The following is a 25,921-nucleotide window of genomic DNA, read 5'->3' as shown; positions in this document are numbered from 1 at the left end:
CGTCCTAGGTAAAGGATGAAGATGCCCCATGTCCATCTTGCCCCTTCAGCGGGCCATGGCAGGGCGGGGCAGGGACAAGGCAGAGCTGTTTTTGCTATGCTGCTGCAGTGGCCACAAGGAGACATCAATCATTGATGCTGTGGGCATCTGGACCTCCCTGAGAGGAGAGCACAGGAGAGCAGGCAGGAGGCGGGCAGGGGGAGATGGGCACTTCACCAGGCCCTGCCCATGCCTGAATCCAGCCTAGGGAGGAAGAGTGTGGGACCCAGAGCTGAGCAGCACCCTGGGGTGATATCTAAAGGAGGCAGGGCCTTGTATGCACTGGGGTGACCCCAAGTTCGGTCCATTTTTCCCTGGATGCGGGTGTGGGTGACATTGATTCCTGAGCCCTACAGCACTGGCCATCCATAGCTTGATCTCGGTCCTCAGAGCGGGACATGGAGAGGCTGCAGCTGAGCCATGACAACAGGAATCTGTCAGGACAGGGCTTTGCGGTTGCGATGTTCAGACTTCCACTGCAGGGGCAGAGAGGGACTGGGGATGGAGTGTGACACTTGCCCTTGCTCCTGACAGCCGCAATCTGATCCTGGGGCCTGGTAGTGGGGAGGGTTTCTGGCTGGGGTCTGAGGAGTGAAGAAGGCAGGTCTGCAGGCCAGCCCTCCCAGAGACATCTGTGCAAGGCAGAGCCCATGGGTTCCCGGGGTGCTAGGGGTGAGCAGGTGGCCCTTGTGGTGGAAAGCTTTCTGGACAGTCCCCCAAGTGTCTTCCTCAGGACACTCCCCACTTGCCCTGCAACCCGAGGGGGTTCCCAGGAGGGCACTGGCAAGCAAAGCTGGGTTAGGGTCCTTGGCTTGCTGACCACCACCCTTCGGACTCAGCCCTGGAGGAGAGTGTCCCTGCCCACTCGCACCTTAGTTGGGGGCTGCAGATGAGGGGGCTTCAGCAGGTCAGCAAGTAGCCTCACCCTTCATCCAAGCCCAAGGAGCAGGACCACCCTGGGCATGCTGTGCCGCCTCCAGGACGGTCTCTGGGCAGAGAGTGGAGCCCCGTGGCTGCAGCTTGAGAGAGTCTCGGCTGCTCTTCCTGAGGGGAGTCCTCATAGCAAGGCACTCGCAGGGCCTCGCCACACTGACTCCTGTCTTTCTTGGTTCCTGCCAAGGCAGCCTGGAGAGGAGCAGAGGTGAGATAGCCCCTGGAGGCAGCCCCTGTCCCCATCCCCTCCTTCCCCCAAAGCTGACAGAGCCACTTCGTTTGGGCAGCAAGGCTCGGGGGCCACCAACGTCATCCACCTAGTGAGGGGAAGACCTGGGTCTCGGCCTCAAGGTGGCTGGTTCCACAAGACTCCTCCCAGTCTGTGCCCACAGGTCCCGAAACATGACTGAGTAGTTGACTGGCTAAGACCCAGGGGAGGCACACAGGTGCACACACCCAGCCCCGAGGGTGCTCTCTGCCTACACCCAGGGCTGTTCATGGCAGAAGGGTGAGACCCAGGATCCCCTTCTGGAGGAAAGCTGGGCCCGTTGTGCCCCAGGAGGAGGCTGCCAGGCCCTTCCTGGCAGCTACTCCTGTGTGTCTGACCTGCTGCTGGCAGGCTGCCTGGCAACTGCAGCCCAGCTAACGGGAACAGTCGGGCATGAGTCATCAGCTGACTGGCTCACCTGAGTGGTCTGGGAGTGTGTGCACCTGTGTGTGAGCACATGTGTGTCTGCATCCCGGTTTGCACATCTCTGCATGTGCACCCGAGAGTGTGCGTGTGCATGTGTGCACAGTGTGTCCTTGGACATCCAGGGCGACCTGTGGTCTGCACCTGTGTGTGCTGTGGGCCTCTCCTGCTGCGGCCTGGCCTCTGCTGTGCTCCTGCTGCCCACAGGCTGCATCTACCCAATGTCCTGCTCTAGGAAAGGGATGTGTGTGTGTCCATCGACCTGGCTTGGACAGTACAGTGCATTGCCAGGGTTAGGGGTACAGTTAGGGCTGGATTAGCTCCTGTGGGGGCTGTCCCCTCTGGGGTCGTTCCAGCTCAAGCTCCCTGCCAGCCCCTGGTTGCCCTCCCCAGGTCTGCACCAGCCAGGTGCCAGAGCCCGGAGCCCTGGCCTCCTGCCCCTCCCGATGTGCCCCTCTGCATGGCACCCAAGTGATCCCAGTGACCCCACCAGCTTCCGGGTTGTCCAAGATCTTTCACTTCCCAGCTCGCTGTCTGGGTGAGGCAGTGCCCCCGGCCCTCAGCTGCCTCTGCTCCCCCTGAGCGCAGCGGACCCTGCTAAAGGCCCCTCTTCAAGATGAGCCCCAGCCAGGCAACGTTCAGCTCTGGCTCCTACCTGCATCCTCTGTGCACACACCACTCCACTCCCTCTGTCGGGGCCCCTTCCTGCACTCGGCCTGAACACAGCTCACCCCGAAGGTCCCAGCTTAGGCTGCCTGCAGGAGGCCTCCTCAGCCCCCAGCACCTCAACTCTGCGGCTCCCCTGGGTCCAGGCCAGCCCCCAGCTCCAGGGCAGGGCCAGTGGGGTCTCCCCTGACGCTGTATCCCCACCCCCAGGCTCTTGACAAGAACTGAGGATGAATCCTGGCTGGGGGTCGGCACTCCCCACCGCCACAGCCCCCCGCAGCTTTGCCCCGGGCACCCTGTCCTCGCTGGACCATCTAGCCTGGCCTCGCCTCTGCAGACCCCTCTCCCCTTCCATCTTGCCGTAGTGAGCCCAGATCACAGGTCGTCACCTCTCTGGACTCCTGTGCCCCACTGCCCCCAGGTCAGTGGTAAAGAGGACGGCAGGGTAAGGGATCTGGATGTCGCTCCCCAACCCGGGTTGGTTTTCAGTCCCCTGCCCCGACTCAGAAAGGCCAGCAGGAGGCGATCGGCTGATTTGGAGAAGGGGGCCTGAGGCGGGGCCAGTGGCCGATGGGGCGGGGTCTGTAGCTGGTGGGGCGGACCCCGTGCTTGTGAGGCGGGGCCCGGTGGCCGAGACTTAGGACCAGGGCAGGGGGGGTGGCTTTAGGGGCTGGGGCGGGGCGGGGAGGGGCGGGGAACGGCGGGGACTCGGCAGGCACAGCCAATGGTCTGAATGAGGCTGGCGGGCGGGGCGGGGCGGGGCGGGGCGGGGCGGGGCCGCTGCGGGTCTGGGGCTGGAGGTGCGGGCAGTGTCCGCAGTCTGGGTCTCGCGGCCCGCAGCAGCGCAGGGCACTGAGCCCGCGCCCGCCGCCCGCGCCAGAGAGCCGGAGCTGCCGCCCGGTCCGCGACTGGAGCGCCGGGCACCGGAGCCCGCACCGCCGGCCGCTGCGATGTGCGACTGCTTCCACGTGGTGCTGCCCACCTGGCCCGGAGCCCCGGGCAGCGGTGCGCCCCCTCCCCGCCTACAGCCCTGCCCCCGCGGGTGGGCTCCGAGGGCGGGTCCCTGCCTCTCCTCGGGCATCGCATCGGCGCTCCCCCATCTCTGATGCTTACTTTGCCTCTGTCTGCACCTCCCTGCTCCCGTCTGCCCCTGCCTATCCCTCCCTCTCCATCACTGTCCCTCTGCTGTAACCCAGCAGGGCAGGCGTCGACGTGGGGCGAGGCCTGCCGCTGACCTGCGCTGGGGAGCAGCCTGTCTGCACTCAGTGTGGGCCTTGGACTTGACCGGGGCGGCAGGCCAGGCTAGGCGAGGTCCACTGTGTGTTCCCACGCCTCACCAGCTAGGTGTTGGCCCTGCAGGGCTATGCTTGAGGTCTGGGGCTTAGTAAGGGGCCTGGGTGGGCCGAGCGCAAGCCCCCAGGCTCCTTGTGTGCTGGGTGGATAGGTGGATTCAGCCAAAAGGGTGACCCCCAGGGCTACTGGAGTTTGGGCACCTGATGCTCTTGTTCAGTCTCTATCCTGGGCCTCTTGCAGAGCAGAGAGGGCAGCAGGGGCTGTCCTCTGGGCTTGGTCAGCAGTGCCGCAGCTGGCCACACCCAGGGCACCTGGCCAGGTGCTGGCAAGGGGCTGTGGCAGTGCTGCATTGACTCAGACTGGACCGCAACCCTGGGGGAGACAGGTTGATGATGCAGAGAGGGTGCCAGGCCTGGCACCTGCTTTGGAGCCCCCGGGCCTACTTGTCAGGTGAGGATGAGGCCAGGTGACGGGCTTAGTCTGAAGGGCTACAGCACAGGGAGCCCAGGCCCCTGGGACTGTCTGGGCCTCCCTTGCCCAGGAGGGAGCCCAGGGTGCCAGGCTGCCCCAGAAAGCAGCGGGAGAATGGTAGCCTGGTGGGCGTGGGCCCGGCCCCTTCTCTGTACTGTGTCTAGATCAGCTTCCTTAGAAGGGAACTTCGAGGACTCCCGCCTCTGCATCTTGCTTCCCGGGGTGGCTGGCTGCTCCCATGCTGCTTTCCTCCTCTTTTCTGGCTGCCGCAGCTCCTGGGCTGCAGGTTTTTGGACCCTTGCACCCAGTCTCTGCTTCCCTAGAGACCTGGACTTGGTGTCCCTCCTCACTGGCCTCATTCCTGAATTTGTGTCGTGGTGCCCTGGCTGCCTGGGGCCTGTCTCTGCACAACCAGCAGACAGAACCGTGTGCTCTTAGGGATGGGGTCAGTGGCCCACCTGCAGACCCTGCAGGACACCTGCCTGATCAGGCTCCAGGATTACATCCAGCATGCAGGGCCCTAGGGCCCCTTGGGCATCATTCCTGGTAAGGACACCCCTGGGGCCGGTCCAGGCCTTCTGTAGCTGCAGTCACGTGGCAGAAGGCCAGAGCTAGGGCGTCCCTGGCCTGCCCTTGTCTCTGCCCATTCCAGGTCTGCCCTCTGTACGAGCCATGCCTGTGAGGCTGCCCCCTGGTGGCCACACTTGGCATGCGCCCGAACCAGGAGACTGCTACAGAGGGATCCGCCCAGTCCGGGGTGCTCCAGCTCCATCTTAGAGGAAGGGAGCTCGAGTGTGTGACCTCACGAAGAGCTCCTGCTGGTGATGCCACACAGGTCATCGCGTGAGCGCTGCGTGTCACACCTTTCCCAGAGGCAGAGCTGGGTCCTGGAAGCTAGAGGGCCGGGGAACCTGGATCCCCAGCCTGAACCCATGCGTGGCTTGGCCTGAGTTCTTCCTCCAGCTGCAGCCCAGACAGGTGCAGGGGCATGGCGAGAGATGTCCGTGCATCTCTCCTGTGGGTGGGCCATGGCATGGTTGGGCCTCTCCCGAGAGAGTGCCGTGCAGGGCAGCACAGCTCTGTGTCGGGCTGGTGCCCTTTGTGCTGCAGGGCTGGGGCTGTGGGCCAGGACCTCACCTCTGCCCTAGAGGGCCCGGGCTGCCATGCCAGGCCAGTGCTGAGAGCCAGGGGACTCCTGCACCATCCCCTCCGTGAACAGGCTGCCCCCACTGATAGGACCTTGGGGCCAGGGACAGGAGGCAGAAGCCTGCACCAGGGTGGAGCTCTCTGGCCAGAGTGACTCGCCACGTGCTTTGGGTGGGGATGTGTGGGTCCAACAGGAAGGGGAACTACAGGGGCTGGGCTCTTTCGGGCCTTCCTCAGGTGAGGATGGGCACTGAGGAGGTGGCCCCAGAGTCCACCCTCCCCCCCACAATGAGGTGGGTTCTCAGGCTACCACCAGCAGTGTCTGGGGGATTTAAAAATTTTTTAGTCCTGGGCATTGAACCCTGGGCCTTCACACTGAGCTATATCTCCAGCCTTTAAAGTAATTTTTTAAAAAAATTTGAGTCAGGGTCTCCATAAGTTAAGTTATCAAGGCTTGCACTTGCTACCTTCCTGTTTCAGCCTCCCCGAGTGCTGAGATTACAGGTGTGGACCCCCATGCCCAGCCCTTGCTATGTGTTCTTGACAATACCCCAAGCTCTTCCCGAGGGCTGGGCCTGGGCTGCCTCCTGGCCTCTGGCTCCTGCTGCAAGCCTCAGGTTGTGAACTCTGGTGCAGCTGGGGAAAGGGGGAAGGTGGGCCCTGTGACAGGAGAGTCACACTGGCAGAGCACCCTAGGCTCCCTGGGCCCAGGCAGCAGTGTGACCTCCCTTGCCCAGGCCCATTGCAGCCTGGCCTGCAGCAGGAATGCCCTCTTTCCATTCTCTGCCTGGATGAGCTTGGTCCTGGGCCAGGGTGGTTGCTGCCTCTCCCAGGAGGTCCCTAGATTGCTGGGCTGACCCCTGCTCTCCTCGACTCGACCCCTGTCTGTCCTTGCTCCTGTGGTCCTCTGCTGAAGGTCTGCATTTCAGGTTTGGTGTGGCATAATGTATGTGCCAGGGAGGAGAAAGGAGGCCTTGAACCCTGCAGGTGGGTGGGGCACTGGCCATCTGGGTATCCCTGGCACCCTTCCTAGGACTGAAAAGCTGAGATCTCCCCGCCAGAGGGGCAACCTTGCCCTTGAAGGTAATGTGAGGTTCGGGGGGTGCAGACCCATCTATCTGTGTCTGAGAGCTGCCCAGAGCCAGTGTGCTCGAGGGACCCTGGGGCCTGAGGAGTCGCATGTGAGTAGGACAGTGATCCACCCACTCTTGCCAGTGCGAATCTGGCATTGCCATAGTCAGTGTGGCCTTAGGTGCAGCCAGAGAGGGCTTCCGGGAGGAAGGGCCAGCCTAACAGAGGCCAGGAAGGCTACTGAAGGGGATGAGGTGGGGAGGAGGGCGGAGCAGAGGTCTGGGGGAGCCTTGGGTAGGGGCTGGGGCTGAGGGGGCGCTGGTGGTGAGGTTAGAGCTATGGAGGGCACACTGCTAGAGGACCACAGAGCCCCTGCCAAGTGTCTCAGGGCAGCTCAGGGGAAGGAGTGAGGCTGGGCCGGGGGTGGCTCTGGTGTAGAGCTGGGGAATGGGCTGGCTGGGCCCTGGGGCCTTGGCATACACAGGGCCTTCATGGGTGCAGCGAGGACACCAGGCTTCCTCCCCTCACCTTACTCGAAGGGCCATGGTGGCCTGTGTGGGGGGGTGTCCTTGCCCAGCCCTGCCCACCCTTGCCTCTGACTCCAGGTTTCCCACTATTTTTCTTTTTTGGGAAGCCTTAGGCCAGTGGAGCCAAGGCCCACCTCTCTAGATAAATATTTAATAGTCAGAAGCACTTTCTTAAATGGAAAACTGGATCTGGGCCCAGGAGGCCTGGGGCAGGAGGATGTGCTCCAACTCCCTGCAGAAGACCTTGCAGTCCTGGTGGCACCCTGCAGGCCTCCTTCTGACCCGAGAAGTGCCTGGGGGTGCGTCCACCCCAGAGACTGGCCAGTTCCCTTCCTTGGTGTCACCCTAACCTGCTGGCTGTCCCCAGGGAGGGAAGCCCAGGCTGTGGTCCTGCCTGGAGACAGCATGGATGCCGAGGCAGAAAGGAGCAGCCGGGCATGCAGGGGACAGGACGCCTGGCAGCCTCCTGATGGGCAGGGTGGCCAGGGGACCCCTCAGGCCCTGTCCTTGCTGAACCCTGTCCACCACGGCTGCCCAGGCACAGGACTCCAGGAGATCAGGAGGCTCTGGTGACTCAGCCTCTCCCGGCCAGATCTGGGACTCAGGCCCTGGGCCCCCACTGACCCCAGGGAGGAGGTGAGAGCTGACACCACCCTCAAGGCGCTGCGCTGGGGGAGTGTGTGCCCCTTGCCTCCTGGACTCCCTCAGCCCATGTTTTGTGAGTGAGGGTGGGGCCCCACAAGGGAAAAGGGTGCCCCACGGGTGTTCCCGTGTCTTGTGCTCCTGGGTGGTAGTGGCACACAGGCCCTCTCCTGACGCATTCCCTGGGAATGCCCTGCTCCCACCTTCTCCCTCTCTGCCTGCTGACTCACTGTAGCTGCCCCCAGCCCTGCCTGGCCTGCCAGTGCCAAATTCCCATGGAGCCTGGGTGCTGGGCCAGGTCCCAGCATGGGCGCTAGTGGCCACCTGGACACTCAGATGGAGGCTTAGCAGATGCTGCAGTCCCTCCACTGCCCAGCACCATGAGCCCAGCCATCTGAGCCAGGCCCTGGCAGTGGGGTCCCTGGGAGCCGAGGCAGGTGGGCAAGGCCTGGTGGGGTCAGGGAGCCCCTGCAGGATAGGATGGTGGTCAGGGCCAGGCTGTGGCGGGGCACCTAGCCTGACCCTTTCCTCCTACAAGGCCACACCAACCTCCATCCTCCAAAACCCAGCACCCACCCCGTTTCCGAGCTGAGAGGGGCTCATGCTGAGCAGACACAGCAGGTGCTTGGGGCTGCAGAGGGCCTGTGACTGCGTAGCCTCCTGGTGGCAGATGCTATGGTGGGGAGGGCTGTGCCCCCGGCTGGAGAAGGACACTAGCCACACAGTGGGGCCAGAGCTGCAAGGCCCGCGCTCTGCATGGCATGGCATGGGGACAGCTGAAGGGGACCCTCGCAGGGCCCCTGCCATACCCAGGGGAGCCGGAGAGCTGGGGAAGCAGCCAGAACCAGGAGGTATTGAGTTGTGGCTTCAGGTGAGGCTTGGTGGGTTTGAACACCCATGCTCAGGAGAACACGGTGACAGCTGGTGACCTGCCTGTGGAGGTCCGGTTGGGCTGGGTGTGCCCCAGGGAGCTGATGGCTGGCAGGGGTCCAGCAGCCCACAGTTACTTGGAGTGCAGGAGCAGGCCTGCCCTGCTGTCCTCTCACACTGCATGGTTGTTCGCTCTATGTGACTGTGAGGTTTTCTTTTTCTTTCTTTCTTTCTTTTTTTTTGTGTGGTACTGGGGATCAAGTGACCAGCAGGTTTTCACAGGAGCCTAGGATAGGGTCGGGAGGGCTGGAGGGCCCTGGTGCTGGTCGGTCCCTCGCCATCCAGCATTAAAGGTGCTTAGGGCTCTCAGCCCATTGCCCACCCACTGCCTGGCTGCTCCCTCTGGTGGGCCTTGGCCCCCGGCTGGGTCCTGCTCTTGCTGACCTGGCCTCCACTGCGTGGAAGGCCCGGCCTCTCAGCTGCCCCATCCTGGTTGCCATCACTAGCCCGAACCTGGTGTGCTAGGCAGCACAGTGGGCATTGGCCATCCCCACACTGACTGCCCAGGGCCCACTGGGCCCTCCCCGTCTGGAACCCGGGTGGGTGCCTAGCTGTGTGGGCCTGCTGCAGCCTGCCTGCGGGTACAGGTACAGCCACCAGGTCCGCCCCCAGCTGTGGGTGCAGGGTGTGGCAGCTCCACAGCTGTGGGCCCTGTCCAGGCCTGCCGGTACACAGAGCCAGCAGGTCCTGGAGGAGCAGGCTGGGCAGGAGAGCACTGGATATCAGGACCAGGTCCCGGGCCGGGAGGTGTTTCCATGGGATGGGAGCAGAGTGGGCTTGTTAAAGACGCTGGCTGTGCCCCTACCCTGGAGCTCTGAAGGGTGAGGCGGACACGTGAGCTGGCAGATGGGGGTCAGGCTGCCTCTGGCCTGGCCTATCCTTGGCTTCATTCTTTCCTTTTTTTTCTACTGTCCTTTTTTTTTTTTTGGTACTGGGAACTCAGGACCTTGTGCTTTGGAGGAAGGCGGTGGAACCACTGAGCTACATCCCCGGCCCCATTCTTTTCTTTTTTTTGAGACAGGGTCTTGCTATATAGTTCAGGCTGGCCCCGAACTCACTGTGTAGCCCAGCAAGGCCTCGAATTTTCAGCGACCCTCCCCAGTGCTGGGATTACAGGTGTGTACTGCCAGACCCAGCTCAGCCTGCCGTTCAGGCTGCTTCCCTGCATTCCCCAGACAGCACAGCTCTGAGCCTCTGCCTGGCACCCACAGGGAAACTGAGGCCAGCCTTTGAGGGGACCTTGCCTCACACACAGCAGGATTGTGCATGCTGGCCCGACTGGCAGGGTGGCGGGTGTGACTCAGAAGGCGGGCGTTTCCTCCAGAGTCAGCTGTCTGGGCTGGGGGGCCCTTGGGTGGAGTCCTGCTCGCTGGCTCGCAGAGGCTGGGCTGGGGGAGGGGGCTGGCCCGCTCTGGCCTGTAGGGAGCCACCCACTCCCTCCGGAGGAGATGGGAAAGGGAGGGAGGGAGGGAGGGAGGGAGGCAGGGACAGTGGGGGAGGGGCAGGAGGGGCAGAAGGCGGAGCCAGGCTCTTCTGGGCCGGGCCATCGAGGGCCAAGCAGCCCCTGTCCCTGCCCTCAGCCCAGGCACCTGCTGTGCTCCACTCAGCAGGTCGGTGGGGCTGGCTGGCTGGTGTTGGAGGGCAGGGTCAGTTCACAGCAGCACCAGCTAACTTGTGCCAGGGCCAGCAGGGCCAGGAGGGTGTTGGCAGGGGCTGTCCGGACTCCAAAGGCCCGGAGGCAGGGCTCCTGGAGCAGCCGGGCCCCAGGCAAGTGAGGGGTGGGCCCTGGGCCTGGCAGGTGGCCTGGGAGAGCCTGGGATGTGGGGGCCGGTGATGCCGGGGCGGCCACTCGGCCCTCTCAGCAGTGGATCCTGGATCCGCAGATCCAGGCTGGGCCGAGTGGTCTGCTTAGTGGTGTGCAGGGGGCTGGGGTGGGTGGGTGGGGTCATGGAGGGTGGCTTGAGGAAGGCCTGGCTTGCCTTTCTGCTGGCACTGGCTGCGGCTGTGGGCCTGGCGGCACCGGTGGCTGCCCATGGTGGGTCACGGTGCCCATAGAGGGGCTGGGGCTGGCGGGCCCACCCGGATGGGGGTGAGGCTACCCCCGCTGGCTGTGAAGTCGTCGCAGCCAGTGGGCTGGTACACTTGCCTGCTCCCTCAGTTTCTCCAGGGGATGGGCTGGGTCCCGAGGCTGGGCGGGTGGGGCTCAGCACTTGCCAGGTGCTTTGACTAGCTCCTTCCCTTCCCGCCCCTCCGCTGCTGCCCTCCTCTGCATTGGTTGTGTACCTACTGTGTGCGGGCTCTGAGTGCTCTGTGAGGCATGACCAGGGCACAGGGCCAGGCATTGTCCAGAAGCAGTGGCAGGATGACAGAGCTCAGTGTGCCAGGGTCCAGGCAGGAGCAGTTTTAGATGGATGGCACCAGGGAGTTACAGAAGGTTGTTTCAGGGGAGGGTGGCAGGAATAGCCCGGTGGGAGTGGCTACAGGGTGGAGAGCCTTGCCCCCTGCTCAGGCTCCTGGGCTGGCTCTGCCCCCGAGTCCACAGTTATCTGCAGAAGCATCGGGAGAGGGTGGGCCAGCCCTCAGCTGCGGGTGCTGCTCACAAGGGCTGCAGGTCCCATGACTGTCAGCAGAGCCTGGTGAGGCTCCAGGTCCAGGCTGGGCGGGGCTGTGGCACAAGTTCAAGGCTGTGTGGGGCTGAGTGTGTGTGAGCCGGGTGGGTGCCAGGCTCCGTATGCCAGGGAACACTGCCTCAGTCTTCCGCTGCCAGGCCACCTTCGGGGCAGTGCTGGCACTCAGAGCCAGCCCAGCAAGGCACCCGCATCCACACACGCTGTGCATGCACCCTCGCCCCCCCACCAGGGCCATGCTGGAGGTTGAGCTGGACAGTGGCTGGACACAGACTCAAGTTTGTTCAAGACAGTGCCTCCCTGGCTCATCTCCTGGGCCTGCGCCAACATGCCCAGAGGCCAGGTGTGCGTCAGGTCCCCAGGGCAGGCAGGGTGCCCCACTATACCCCCAGGCCAGCACTCACCCCTGTCCTGCCTGCCAGGGTGCTCAGGACCCACCCTAGGATAGCACAGTTCCAGGGGTACAGCCCACTCCCACCTGGCCAGGGAGCAGAAGGGGCCCAGGGTCCTTCTTGGGGTGCAGGGCTAGGATGTTAGTGGCAGGATCTGAGGCTGTGCGGAGGGACAGGTGCCTGGGAAGTGCCAGGTGCCAGTGGCCAGACCTGCTGCGGCTGGCTCAGGTGCGTCACCTCCATGTTGTCCCTGTCAACAGCCAGTGTCGTTAACCCAGTGCCAAGGCTGGGCTGTGGACAGAGGGCCCGGGTGGGAGGCCCTGTACTTCTGGTGGGGTGGTGCTGGACAGGCAGGATGTTCCCCTTCCTGTTTGTGTCCCTGGGCCGGGCTCCTGCCAGCCCTGCGGTACAGAGGGGCCTGGCAAGGCCCCAGCTGTGTGTCCCTGAGCCAGCTGGCCGCTCCCTGGGCCCTGCTCCTTGGTGTGGGCTGGTGGACCTTGCTGAGCCATAGCCAGGCCCTCCCTGTTCCAGTTCCTGGCACAGGGTTTGCCCACTGTCTCCCACCTGGGACACCACTGCTCATAGGCCCTGCATGCCCATGCGGCTCCCCTGGAGGAGATTTGGGGCCAGGTTTTTGGGTCTTGGGGGGGCCCCTGCCTGATGAAGGGAGAGGCCTCACCTGCTTACGGCCTTGGGTCCGCACCCCCTGCCCAGCAGGTCCCTTGCCCCTCGACAGACCCTGGCCTGGCCTGTATGGTTGCCTCTCTCTGGGCTTCTCAGACCAGCCCCCTCCCTACCTGGGACTCAGCCTAGGTTGGAGGAGCACTGTGAGTCCCCCCAGGGCCAGGAAGTCACTGAGCAGTCGCCCATGGGAGGAAGTGGCCCTGGGCAGGGTGGGGCCCTGAGGGCTGAGCCTCTTGGAGAGCCACCCCCTTCCTGGGCTCAGTGTCCTCCTGTCACCCACCGTGGCGCGGCCCACCCTGGGGATGGGCAGCAGGCTCTGGACACAGCAGGGAAGCCAAGGCCCAGACAGCAGGGGCTGACCTGCTCTGCCCTAGGTTCCGGGAAGGGGAGCTGGCCCAGAACCCCACCTGGTCCCCACCCCACGCTCTTCATACGCCTGCTACCCCACGATGTCATGCCAGGTCTGGTGGGGCTGGGCTCAGGCAAGAGTCCCAGGGCAGGTATGTGGGCAGGGCGGGCCAGGCAGCTGTTTGGGGTGACAGTGATGGGGCCCTGTGAGTGCAGGCTGGAACCGAGTGAGGTGGATCCCAGGAGCCAAGGCCCCATTGGCTGAGGATGGGGCTGTGGGAGGGGAAAGGTTTCCCTTCCTTGCTTTGCAGGGGAGCAGGGGCTTGGGGGAGACCAGGGTGCTGGGCACGGGCACCTTGCCCAGGGTGGGTTTTACAGATGTGGAAGCTGAAGTTGTGACTTTCTTGAGGGTTTCTAGGGAGGAGGTAGGGGTGGGCTTTGGCAGCTGCTGGCCTCCTCCCACCTTCCCTGCCTGCCACAGCCAAGCCCAGGATACTGCCCTGCCTCCAAGAGCCAGAGCCTGGGTGGAGCCACTTTCCAGGAGGGCAGGGGAAGGCCTGAGAGGAAGCCAGGAGTGGCTAGGCCTGAGCAGGTACCACCTCGGGAGCCTCCAGGCTGCCGCCTGAGTCAAGGTGAGATCCAGCTCAGAGGGGACAGGCTTGCTCAGGGCCCAGGGCACACTGGCCAGAGCCACAGCCAGACCCATGCCTTGCGGACTGGCTCCCTGTCTCCTCAGGGCCTGGTGTCTACGGCCACAGCATCCACCACGGGACAGGAAACGCATGGTCCTTGGGGCAGGCAGCACCCCATGGGATGGGGGCAGGCACCCCCATGATCTACAGCTGCGAGGGCTCCACCCTGGGGTGCTGATCAGGCATGGACTGGGCCCTTGAAGCCTTGAGGTCTCTTGGTGGGTAGCTTGGGGGACACCCACACCCCTGTCCCCAGCAGTGTTTTGCATGAGGGGAGTTGTCCCCAGAGCCCAGGCCCATGGGCAGAATTGGTGTCTGATGGGCACTGTTTCTTCTTTGAGCATTTAGTACCATCCAAGGCATTGGGGCCTGGAGTCTTGTTTGTGGGAAGCTTTTGTTTTTTCTGTTCCAATAAAAATTTAATAACCCGGCAGTAGGCTGGGTTAAGTCCCCTGTAATTTACTGATTTCCTGTCTCCTGAGAAATAAACATAGTACCTGGTATAGCAAAGGCATTTTGAGTCATAAAACACCATCGAAAAAATCTTGAGAGCCCAAGTTAGCAAAGGGATGGCAGCATGGCTGCCCTCAAGGGGGGTGAGCTTCTACCCCTTGGGCTTGGCTCCGCCTGCTCTTCCTGTGCAGCGCTGGCTGCTGTTTCACGACTGCTTCACAGCGTCTCCGTCTTCAGGCTCTGAATTTCTTGACATGAAGTTTATCATTTCTCTGTTTTGATTCTATGTAGAATTTTAGTTTCTATTGGGAAGAGGTGCAAATCCTGGCACCCAGGGCCCAGCACCTGGGTGAGAAGCAGACCCTTCTCCCACAGGCACCCACTGGCCCCGGGGCTGCTGCTGCTGCATCCAACGTGGTGCTGACCGGGCTGCGCCACCCCACACCCCCGCCCTCTGGGCGGCCCGGACCTCACCCAGCCCTCCTGGTGGGGGCATACTGAGTCCTGTGGGGCTGCCCGGCGGCACTGTGAACACAAGGACCTGGGTGCCGCTCTGAGCGTTAACTGACCCCTGGTTTGTGAACTCCCTCTCAGACATTTTCTTGCTGATTTTTCTACTGAATTGTCTTGTTTTTGTGGTTCTGGGAATCAAACTCGGGGCTCTCAAGGCTAGGCAAGGAGGTGCTCTACCGCCACACTATGCTTGCAGCCCTGTGGCTCCTCTCAAAGTTTGACTGCCGACCTCTGACCTACAGTGAGCCAGTGTTTTCTGGGGCTGAGGCATGGCTTCCTGGGTGCCCAGCGGGGCTCCCGCCGGTCACTGGCAGCGTCAGTTTCCCACAGCTTACACGCTTGGGCTCAGTGTCTGGGCCATCTGTGCTGACAGTTTCAGTCTACATTCCCTGGTGACAAAGCATGTCGACCCCTTTTCTTGTGCGCACTGGCCATTTGTACATCTTGTTTTGTGAAATGTCTGTTCAAATCTTTAATTAATTAATTTTGTTTTTTGAGACAGGATCAATCTTGCTATGTAATTCAGGGTGGGCTTGAACTCACTATGTAGCCCAGGAAGGCCTTGAACTCATGGTGATCCTCCTGCCTCAGGCTCCTGAGTGCTGGGATTGCAGGCGTGGGCCACCATGCTCAGCTTCAAATCTTTAATTGTGGGTTTTTAAATTAATATATTAACACATAAAATACTTAATTACACATATAGCCATGGTGTTTGTAACAAATGGTTTAACATTTCATGTTAGTTCCACTATGGACTCACCAGCTGCACATCTTTGGTTTTAGATGGCTGTATTATGGGCAATGTTATGTATCTTTTACCCCGCAGTAACACACATTCCGTAAGCATCGTACACAACTTGACCCGTGGTTCCTGTTACCCTGGCCCCCATCTTCACACTCTAGGTTTTGCGTGCTTTTCTTCTCTGTCTGCTAACTTCTAAGTATTCCTGTCTCATACACTAAGTTGCCTGCTATTACAGCTTCATAGAGGTATGGCTTGCTCGCCCTAAAGCCCACCCATTGCAAATGTGCAGTTTAGTCACTTATGGTAATTTACAGGGTTTGTCAACTACCACCAGTCGGCCTGCACCCTCCCCGGACCCCACCCTGGGAGGCCGACCTCAGCCTGGCCCGGGTGACACCAGCCCAGCTCTGGTGAAACACAGCCCTGGATCCCACACTATCTCCTGATCTCCTCTCAACCACTCCCTTCGCCTGTTCTTGTCACGTATGTGTCATGTCTGCACATGTCACGGTCCCAGTGACATGGGGCTGGAAGCCCTGCCACAGAAGGGTTCACATGGATGGCGAGCCCTGGCCTAATCACTCCTCTGTCCAAGAGGCTTGGGACACAGTGGCTTCTACACCAGGGATCAGGAGCACCTGGCTTTTCTTCAGTGGAAGTTTGCCAGTGGTTGCTTCATGCCATCTGTGTCCTTGCAGCAGTTGCAGAGAGGAAGCGCAGCCTTGTCAGAGGCGATCCCATCCTGAGCGAGTGGTCGCCGTCCGAGTTTGTGCAAGGATGCCCTCCTTGTCCGCACTGAGACAAAGCCCCCGAGGTGTCTCTGGGCTGATGCCCTTCGCACCTGCCCACTGACTGCTTCTCTCTGCGCTTCCTGTGGACTTGGGGCTGAGCAGGCTGGGGACTCCGCCATGTCTGTGAGCAGCGGCTCTGCTCTGTGCTGCTCCTGTGGGGTGTCCTGCTTCCGCCTTTGTTCTGGAGGACAGTTTGCTGGATGTCATGCCCTTAGTGGACACTTCCTTCCTTCAGAGCGTTGACTGTCCTTCCCCCTCAGGGGAAGCTGCTGTCCTGTGCTCCTGAGCCTTGCTTGGGTGCCCCTCTCATGCACTGTCTGGGTGTCGGAGTCGGCCTGGTTTGTGGACCTTCCTGGGTCTGCAGGTTGTTTACAGCTATTGCTTCTCAGCTGTTTTTCTGTCTCTTTTTCTAACGTTTCAGTCTCCCCACAGAGCTCTGAGAGTCTGGTCATTTTCCTTTACTCTTTGCCCTTCTGATCTTCAACTGATAATTTCTGTTAATCCACAGGTTTTGATTCTTTCTTCTGGCATCCCAAATCTGCAGGTGAACCTTTCTATTAAATGTCAACTCGAGAATTTTCACTTGACTTAAGAGCTTGTCTTTCCTCCTTCCTTCTCTCCCTCCCTCCCTTCCTTCCTCGCTTCTCTTTCCCTTCCCTCTTCCCTCCTCTTCAGCACCCCCTCCTCGTCCTCCTTTCTGTGGTGCTTGGGATTGAACCCACGACCTTCACACCAAACAGCATTCTCAGCCCTTTTTTATTTTGAGACAGAATCTCACTAAGTTACTAAATTGCCCAGGCTGGGCTTGAAATTGCAATCAACCTGCCTCAGCCTTCCAGAGAGCTGAGATTATAGGCATGTACCACCATGGCCAGCCAAGTTCTACTTCTGTATGAGAGTCTATCTTTGTTGACCATGGTCATCTTATTTTTCACTAACTTTTTAGACCATTTTTCCAACAAACTTTGGTGGTTGCTTTGAGGTCTGTCACATCCAACATCTGTGGGTCTTCAGATGCAGTTTCTGTTAGCTCCTTGCTCCCGGTGTGGACCAGACCTTCTGGTTTCTCTGCGTGTCTTGAAATTTGTCCTTGAGTGCTAGGCGGCTAGGGAATGCATTGCAGCAACTCTGAGTTCCCGGTTCACGCCTGGGTGTGGTTGTTTGTGTGTTGCTTCAGTAACTCTCGGGACTTACTCTGCACAGTCTGCTCCTGTCTGAGCTCCCAGTCCCAAACCTGGCCACCAGGCTGTCCCAGCTTCCCCTGCCCAGTGGCTTGGCCCTGTGCCAGCCCAGTGTGCCCCTCCTGCACATCTGTACAGCCCCAGTCCCCTGACATCTGCACTGGCCATCTCCACTCATTGATGCCCCTCTCCCTGCAGCATCTGGCCACCAGCTGCAGCCAGAAGAGCCAGATGTGGAGACCAAAGAGGATGCCTCTGTAAGTGATCCCGCCCCAGACGCCTGCCCATCCTCTCCTGGAAACAGCAGAGCCTGAGGGCTGCAGCTGACTGGTTTTCTCCTCCTGCCAGGTGACCGAGGGGCCCTCAGGGGAGGTCATCCGGCCCCAGCCACAGGGGTCCTCCCCCGTCTACGAATGCACAACAGAGGGCACAGGCTTCAGAGTCCAGGTGAGCCCTGCTGCTATGAGTGCCAGAGAACCGTGCCTCTCAGCGCCCCTCTGCTGCTCAGTGTCGGGCACGTCCATGCTTCTGCTCGGCCAGCCCAGTCCCCTGGGGCATGGTGTGGGGTGCCCAGGCCAGTGCCCTGTGTGCCCCCCTGCAGGCCTCCTCTAGCTGCTTTGGGAGGGGACATGGGAGGGACATCCCCATGCCGTTCAGGGTGGCGACTCTGTGCCCTGGGCAGGGAGAGGGTAACTCCTAACCTCTGTGGCCGCAGGAAGACGGCCCCAGCAGGCGAGGGTCCGCAGGCAGACGGACATCCTGGTGGAAGCGAGGCTCAGGGGATGCTCGCACCTTCTCCAGCATGAGTTGCCCAGAGGTAGGTGTGCTGGGAGGGGTGGCTCAGGGCAGGAGGAGAAGGAAGCTGAGATGGGGGGCTTCAGGGAGCTGCCCTCCACCAGGAGGACAGTGGCAGAGGGCAGACCCTTCCTGGGGCGGAGGCACAGACCTCAGCTGCCCTGCCAGTGGCCAGGCTATGGGGCAAGAAGGTGCTAGGCTTGGTCATGCCGGGCTTGGGCTCACTGCCTCGAGGGCCAGGGGCCTCCCTTGGTGCTTTTGTCCCTCTTTGGCCTGGACTGGGTACCCCATGACAAAGCAGGCTTTGGCTGTGCTGGTGGCTGTGGACCGGCTGCTCCTGGGTCCCTGAGGTAGGCAGGGACAAGAGGAGGCAGCTCCTACCTGCAGCTGCCTGCAGCTGGCTTCCTCCAGCCTGGGCCCCCTGGCCCATGTACCCACTTCTGCCCAGGGTGACAGGAGGATGGTGTGTCACTGTCCTTGGAGGACACTGCCCCATCAGGGATGCCCAATGGACAGCACATGCTCAACATGGCCCTGGTGTACTTCTGCCCCAGTCTATGCAGGAGGCAATGGAGGTGATGTTCAAGACAGAGGTGGAGGCTGGAGCCAGTGGCTACAGCGTCACAGGTGGTGGAGACCAGGGGATCTTCGTCCAGCAAGTGCTGAAGGACTCCTCAGCAGCCAAGCTCTTCAGCCTGAGAGAAGGTGTCTGGTGCCCCACCCCGGGGTCTTTACCCTCTGCAGTGGGATGGGAGGGGACAGGGGTACCCGGAGCTTGGGGGTACCACCTCTCCACCCAGCTGCTCAGGGCTCAGGCTACCCACTGCAGCTGGGGTTTCTTGCCTCAGGTGCAAGGCCCCTGATGCCTGTGACCAAGGGAGGGGGGACTGAGCTGGGGCTCCTCTTCTCCCTCCAGGTGACCAGCTGCTCAGTGCCACCATATTCTTTGATGACATTAAATACGAGGATGCGCTCAAGATCCTGCAGTACTCAGAGCCATACAAGGTGCAGTTCCAGATCAAACGGCAGCTCTGTGCCACTGAGGGCCAGCAGGTGAGGCCTCGCAGAGAGGGTTCCCTGGCCAGGCTGCCTCTCCCTGTGCCCATGGCCCCAACAAGTCTCCTCTCCCTGTGTTGCAGGATGAAGAGGCTGTGGTCCGGGGTACAGAGACGCCCACGAAGGCCCCGGGGCAGGGTGGAGACCAGGAAAAGCTCACTGCCAAGCCCAGGGGGGCCCGAGGCAGGAAGCCCCGGGAGCGGCTCTCCTGGCCTAGGCTCCAAGGCCTGAGGGGCACGCAGGGGGCGGGGCCCCGGCGCGCACACAGCTCCTCGGAGGCCCACGAGCGTGGGGGCGGACAGGAAGTGTCCCCCACCAGCACGGACCCGGAGTTCCAGCTCCCAGTGGAGCATGGAGAGCAGACGGCATGGACAGCCGGTCAGAAGAGGAGGAGGAGGTTTCTCAACCTGAGGCTCAAGGTGGGCTCCAGGCTGGACCCATCAGTCACAGGACATCCAGACAGAGAGGCACTCGGGGGACTGGACACGGCCAGGGTGCTGGAAGAGAAGCCGGAGGATACAGAGGCTGCTCCAAGTGGCAGGAGCCAGGAGAGGGCACGGGTGAGAGAGGCCAGGCAGGCGCTGACCACGCAGGAGACCATGGAGCTCAGCTTCCCTGGACAAGGAGGAGAAGACACAGCCAGGCAACAAAGGAAGATGAAGCAGGTGAAGGCCAGGGAGGAGGCAACCACCCAGAGGGAAACCAGAGCCTCACCAGCCCTGGTGGGGAGCAAGGACGAAGAATGGGAGGAGCTGCAAAGCCTTGAAAATGGGACCACGACCATGTCCCCCCAAGATGCAACAGTCACAGAAGGGCCACAGAGACGACCCCAAGAAATCCAGGTGCAAATAGGTGAACTAAAGACACCCAAATTTACATTTTCCATGGAAAAAGTGCAGGAGATTGGAGATGAGATAGGCAGAGGGCTGCAGCAGAGCAGGCCAATGACATTCCGAGCCCAATGGGGACACGAGGCTGAGAGAGAAAATAAAACCGATACAGTGGGGAACACTAGGCCAGCACCAGAAGGGACAGGACCAGGAAAAGACCAACAGGATGAGGTGTCCAAGCCGAGGGGAAAACAGGAAGGCCAGGGAGAAGAGATAGAGAAGGAAAGGGGGGAAGAAAAGTGGAAATTATCCATGTTAAAAATCCCGGAATTTGGGAGGTCAGCAAAACACGAAGTAAAAACACAGAGAGCAAAACACACGATAGGAAAACGAAAAGAAAGGAAAACATGGAAAGACAAAGAGGAGACAATAGAGGGCCAAAGGTTAGACCACAAGGACCCCCAGGTGGACATCGAAAGTTCCAGACTACAGGTGAAAGACGCGAAGGTCGAGATCAGGGAACCCGAGGTTGAACTGTCGCTGTCTAGCGCGGAGGTGGACATCCAGGCTCCTGGTGGCAACCTGCAGGGTGAGGTGGCAGCCAAAGACAGTAAGTTCAAGATGCCCTCCTTCGCCATGTCAGCTCCCAGCAAGTCCATGGAGGCCTCTCTCCAGGTGTGCAGGCCAAAGGCAGAGGCTGACGTAGACAGACCCGCGATCCAGGGTGACCTGAAGACCCCGAAGGTCAGCATGCAGCTGCCCTCTGCTGACCTGGACCTGCAGGCCGGCCAGGTGGGGGTGAAGCTCGCCCAGGGCACGCTGACCGAGGCAGAGCTCCCCGCCGTGGGTACAGGCCTGAAAGGTCACCTACCCAAGGTGCAGATGCCCAGCATCAAGGTGCCCAAAGTGGAACTAAAGGGCCCCCAGGTGGACATCAAGGGCCTCAGAGTGCAGGACAAAGTTGCCACAGGTGAGATTGGAGCCCCTGAGCTGGAAGTGTCACACCCCAGCGTGGAGGTGGACGTCCAGGCTCCTGGTGGCAAGCTGCAGGGCGAGGTGGTGGGCAAAGACAGCAAGTTCAAGATGCCCAAGTTCAAGATGCCCTCCTTTGGCGTGTCGGCTCCCGGCAAGTCCATGGAGGCCTCTCGCGAGGTGTCCATGCCAAAGTTGGAGGCTGATGTGGACAAAGCCGAGATCCAGGGTGATCTCAAGACCTCGAAAGTCAACATTCAGCTGCCATCCGCTGACGTGGACCTGCAGGCCGGCCAAGTGGGTGTCAAGCTCGCCCAGGGCACGCTGTCCGAGGCACAGCTGCCCACCATGGGTGAAGACCTGAAAGGTCACCTGCCCAAGGTGCAGATGCCCAGCATCAAGATGCCCAAAGTGGACCTGAAGGGTCCCCAGGTGGACATCAAGGGCCCTCAAATGGTGGACAATGTTGCCACAGGTGAAATCGGTGTCCCTGAGCTGGAAGTGTCGCTGCCCAGCGTGGATGTGGACGTCCGGGCTCCTGGCGGCAAGCTGCAGGGTGAGGTGGCAACCAAAGACAGCAAGTTCAAGATGCCCAAATTCAAGATGCCCTCCTTCAGTGTGTCTGCTCCAGGCAAGTCCACGGAGGCCTCTTTCGAGGTGTCTGTGCCAAAGATGCAGGCTGACGTGGACCTACCCGCCATCCAGGGCGACCTGAAGACTCCTGAGGTCGGCGTTCAGCTGCCTTCTGCTGACCTGGACCTGCATGCCGGCCAGGTGGGCATGAAGGTTGTACAGGGCTCTCTGCCCGAGGCAGAGCTAATAGCCTCGGGTGCAGACCTGAAAGGACACCTGTCTGAGGTGCAGATGCCCAGCATCAAGATGCCCAAAGTGGACCTGAAGGGGCCCCAGGTGGACATCAAGGGCCCTCAAATGGAGGACAAAGTTGCCACAGGTGAGATCGGAGCCCCTGAGCTGGAAGTGTCGCTCCCCAGCGTGGAGGTGGACGTCCAGGCTCCTGGTGGCAAGCTGCAGGGCGAGGTGGTGGGCAAAGACAGCAAGTTCAAGATGCCCAAGTTCAAGATGCCCTCCTTCGGCGTGTCGGCTCCTGGCAAGTCCATGGAGGCCTCTCTCGAGGTGTCCATGCCAAAGTTGGAGGCTGATGTGGACAAAGCCGAGATCCAGGGTGACCTGAAGACCCCGAAGGTCAGCATGCAGCTGCCCTCTGCTGACCTGGACCTGCAGGCCGGCCAAGTGGGGGTGAAGCTCGCCCAGGGCACGCTGACCGAGGCAGAGCTCCCCGCCGTGGGTACAGGCCTGAAAGGTCACCTACCCAAGGTGCAGATGCCCAGCATCAAGGTGCCCAAAGTGGAACTAAAGGGCCCCCAGGTGGACATCAAGGGCCTCAGAGTGCAGGACAAAGTTGCCACAGGTGAGATTGGAGCCCCTGAGCTGGAAGTGTCACACCCCAGAGTGGAGGTGGACGTCCAGGCTCCTGGTGGCAAGCTGCAGGGCGAGGTGGTGGGCAAAGACAGCAAGTTCAAGATGCCCAAGTTCAAGATGCCCTCCTTCGGCGTGACGGCACCCGGCAAGTCCATGGAGGCCTCTCTCGAGGTGTCCATGCCAAAGTTGGAGGCTGATGTGGACAAACCTGAGATGCAGGGTGATCTCAAGACCCCGAAAGTCAAAGTTCAGCTGCCATCCGCTGACGTGGACCTGCAGGCCGGCCAAGTGGGTGTCAAGCTCGCCCAGGGCACGCTGTCCGAGGCACAGCTGCCCGCCACGGGTGCAGACCTGAAAGGACACCTGCCGAAGGTGCAGATGCCCAGCATCAAGATGCCCAAAGTGGACCTGAAGGGCCCCCAGGTGGACATCAAGGGCCCCCAAATGGAGGACAAAGTTGCCACAGGCGAGATCGGTGTCCCTGAGCTGGAAGTGTCGCTCCCCAGCGTGGAGGTGGACGTCCAGGCTCCTGGCGGCAAGCTGCAGGGTGAGGTGGCAACCAAAGACAGCAAGTTCAAGATGCCCAAATTCAAGATGCCCTCCTTCAGTGTGTCTGCTCCAGGCAAGTCCACGGAGGCCTCTTTCGAGGTGTCTGTGCCAAAGATGCAGGCTGACGTGGACCTACCCGCCATCCAGGGCGACCTGAAGACTCCTGAGGTCGGCGTGCAGCTGCCTTCTGCTGACCTGGACCTGCATGCCGGCCAGGTGGGCATGAAGGTTGTACAGGGCTCTCTGCCCGAGGCAGAGCTAATAGCCTCGGGTGCAGACCTGAAAGGACACCTGCCAAAGGTGCAGATGCCCAGCATCAAGATGCCCAAAGTCGACCTGAAGGGGCCCCAGGTGGACATCAAGGGCCCCCAAATGGAGGACAAAGTTGCCACAGGTGAGATTGGAGCCCCTGAGCTGGAAGTGTCGCTCCCCAGAGTGGAGGTGGACGTCCAGGCTCCTGGTGGCAAGCTGCAGGGCGAGGTGGTGGGCAAAGACAGCAAGTTCAAGATGCCCAAGTTCAAGATTCCCTCCTTCGGCGTGACGGCACCCGGCAAGTCCATGGAGGCCTCTCTCGAGGTGTCCATGCCAAAGTTGGAGGCTGATGTGGACAAAGCCGAGATCCAGGGTGACCTGAAGACCCCGAAGGTCAGCATGCAGCTGCCCTCTGCTGACCTGGACCTGCAGGCCGGCCAAGTGGGGGTGAAGCTTGCCCAGGGCACGCTGTCCGAGGCAGAACTGCCCACCACGGGTGCAGGCCTGAAAGGTCACCTGCCCAAGGTGCAGATGCCCAGCATCAAGGTGCCCAAAGTGGAACTAAAGGGCCCCCAGGTGGACATCAAGGGCCTCAGAGTGCAGGACAAAGTTGCCACAGGTGAGATTGGAGCCCCTGAGCTGGAAGTGTCACACCCCAGCGTGGAGGTGGACGTCCAGGCTCCTGGTGGCAAGCTGCAGGGCGAGGTGGTGGGCAAAGACAGCAAGTTCAAGATGCCCAAGTTCAAGATGCCCTCCTTCGGCGTGTCGGCTCCCGGCAAGTCCATGGAGGCCTCTCGCGAGGTGTCCATGCCAAAGTTGGAGGCTGATGTGGACAAAGCCGAGATCCAGGGTGATCTCAAGACCTCGAAAGTCAACATTCAGCTGCCATCCGCTGACGTGGACCTGCAGGCCGGCCAAGTGGGTGTGAAGCTCGCCCAGGGCACGCTGTCCGAGGCACAGCTGCCCACCATGGGTGAAGACCTGAAAGGACACCTGCCGAAGGTGCAGATCCCCAGCATCAAGATGCCCAAAGTGGACCTGAATGGCCCCCAGGTGGACATCAAGGGCCCCCAAATGGAGGACAAAGTTGCCACAGGCGAGATCGGAGCCCCTGAGCTGGAAGTGTCGCTCCCCAGAGTGGAGGTGGACGTCCAGGCTCCTGGTGGCAAGCTGCAGGGCGAGGTGGTGGGCAAAGACAGCAAGTTCAAGATGCCCAAGTTCAAGATTCCCTCCTTCGGCGTGACGGCACCCGGCAAGTCCATGGAGGCCTCTCTCGAGGTGTCCATGCCAAGGTTGGAGGCTGATGTGGACAAAGCCGAGATGCAGGGTGATCTCAAGACCCCGAAAGTCAAAGTTCAGCTGCCATCCGCTGACGTGGACCTGCAGGCCGGCCAAGTGGGTGTCAAGCTCGCCCAGGGCACGCTGTCCGAGGCACAGCTGCCCACCATGGGTGCAGACCTGAAAGGACACCTGCCGAAGGTGCAGATGCCCAGCATCAAGATGCCCAAAGTGGACCTGAAGGGCCCCCAGGTGGACATCAAGGGCCCCCAAATGGAGGACAAAGTTGCCACAGGTGAGATCGGAGCCCCTGAGCTGGAAGTGTCGCTCCCCAGCGAGGAGGTGGACGTCCAGGCTCCTGGTGGCAAGCTGCAGGGCGAGGTGGTGGGCAAAGACAGCAAGTTCAAGATGCCCAAGTTCAAGATGCCCTCCTTCGGCGTGTCGGCTCCTGGCAAGTCCATGGAGGCCTCTCTCGAGGTGTCCATGCCAAAGTTGGAGGCTGATGTGGACAAAGCCGAGATCCAGGGTGACCTGAAGACCCCGAAGGTCAGCATGCAGCTGCCCTCTGCTGACCTGGACCTGCAGGCCGGCCAAGTGGGGGTGAAGCTCGCCCAGGGCACGCTGACCGAGGCAGAGCTCCCCGCCGTGGGTACAGGCCTGAAAGGTCACCTACCCAAGGTGCAGATGCCCAGCATCAAGGTGCCCAAAGTGGAACTAAAGGGCCCCCAGGTGGACATCAAGGGCCTCAGAGTGCAGGACAAAGTTGCCACAGGTGAGATTGGAGCCCCTGAGCTGGAAGTGTCACACCCCAGAGTGGAGGTGGACGTCCAGGCTCCTGGTGGCAAGCTGCAGGGCGAGGTGGTGGGCAAAGACAGCAAGTTCAAGATGCCCAAGTTCAAGATGCCCTCCTTCGGCGTGACGGCACCCGGCAAGTCCATGGAGGCCTCTCTCGAGGTGTCCATGCCAAAGTTGGAGGCTGATGTGGACAAACCTGAGATGCAGGGTGATCTCAAGACCCCGAAAGTCAAAGTTCAGCTGCCATCCGCTGACGTGGACCTGCAGGCCGGCCAGGTGGGGGTGAAGCTTGCCCAGGGCACGCTGTCCGAGGCAGAACTGCCCACCACGGGTACAGGCCTGAAAGGTCACCTGCCCAAGGTGCAGATTCCCAAAGTCGACCTGAAGGGGCCCCAGGTGGATATCAAGGGCCCCCAAATGGAAGACAAAGTTGCCACAGGTGAGATTGGAGCCCCTGAGCTGGAAGTGTCGCTCCCCAGCGAGGAGGTGGACGTCCAGGCTCCTGGTGGCAAGCTGCAGGGCGAGGTGGTGGGCAAAGACAGCAAGTTCAAGATGCCCAAGTTCAAGATGCCCTCCTTCGGCGTGTCGGCTCCTGGCAAGTCCATGGAGGCCTCTCTCGAGGTGTCCATGCCAAAGTTGGAGGCTGATGTGGACAAAGCCGAGATCCAGGGTGACCTGAAGACCCCGAAGGTCAGCATGCAGCTGCCCTCTGCTGACCTGGACCTGCAGGCCGGCCAAGTGGGGGTGAAGCTTGCCCAGGGCACGCTGTCCGAGGCAGAACTGCCCACCACGGGTGCAGGCCTGAAAGGTCACCTGCCCAAGGTGCAGATGCCCAGCATCAAGGTGCCCAAAGTGGAACTAAAGGGCCCCCAGGTGGACATCAAGGGCCTCAGAGTGCAGGACAAAGTTGCCACAGGTGAGATTGGAGCCCCTGAGCTGGAAGTGTCACACCCCAGCGTGGAGGTGGACGTCCAGGCTCCTGGTGGCAAGCTGCAGGGCGAGGTGGTGGGCAAAGACAGCAAGTTCAAGATGCCCAAGTTCAAGATGCCCTCCTTCGGCGTGTCGGCTCCCGGCAAGTCCATGGAGGCCTCTCGCGAGGTGTCCATGCCAAAGTTGGAG

At 61.2% G+C, this 25,921-nt stretch overlaps 1 protein-coding gene across 34 annotated transcripts in view; it reads left to right on the top strand.

Moving 5' to 3' along the window:
- Positions 1-3,138: 3,138 nt before the first annotated feature.
- Positions 3,139-25,921, top strand: part of Ahnak2 (AHNAK nucleoprotein 2) — a 37,388-nt gene continuing 14,605 nt past the window's right edge. For 8 of the 34 annotated variants that reach the window (XM_087195659.1, XM_087195654.1, XM_087195678.1 and 5 more), the window contains exons 1-9: positions 10,381-12,612; positions 17,034-17,092; positions 17,184-17,282; positions 17,551-17,652; positions 18,185-18,335; positions 18,547-18,683; positions 18,770-21,397; positions 21,875-23,911; positions 24,389-25,804. In XM_087195659.1, the coding sequence (XP_087051785.1) occupies positions 12,297-12,612; positions 17,034-17,092; positions 17,184-17,282; positions 17,551-17,652; positions 18,185-18,335; positions 18,547-18,683; positions 18,770-21,397; positions 21,875-23,911; positions 24,389-25,804 (6,945 nt within the window). In that variant the 5' untranslated portion in view covers positions 10,381-12,296. The other 26 variants (XM_087195657.1, XM_087195667.1, XM_087195666.1 and 23 more) reach the window with 21 other exon arrangements.

This window comes from Heterocephalus glaber, unplaced genomic scaffold (assembly GCF_053883595.1).
Source record: "Heterocephalus glaber isolate CG9 unplaced genomic scaffold, H.glaber_assembly_v1.0 deba00001608, whole genome shotgun sequence".
In the NCBI taxonomy this organism is placed as follows: Eukaryota; Metazoa; Chordata; class Mammalia; order Rodentia; family Bathyergidae; genus Heterocephalus; species Heterocephalus glaber.
Note: the sequence above shows the minus strand (reverse complement) of the source record. Positions and strands in the feature narration are given on the sequence as shown.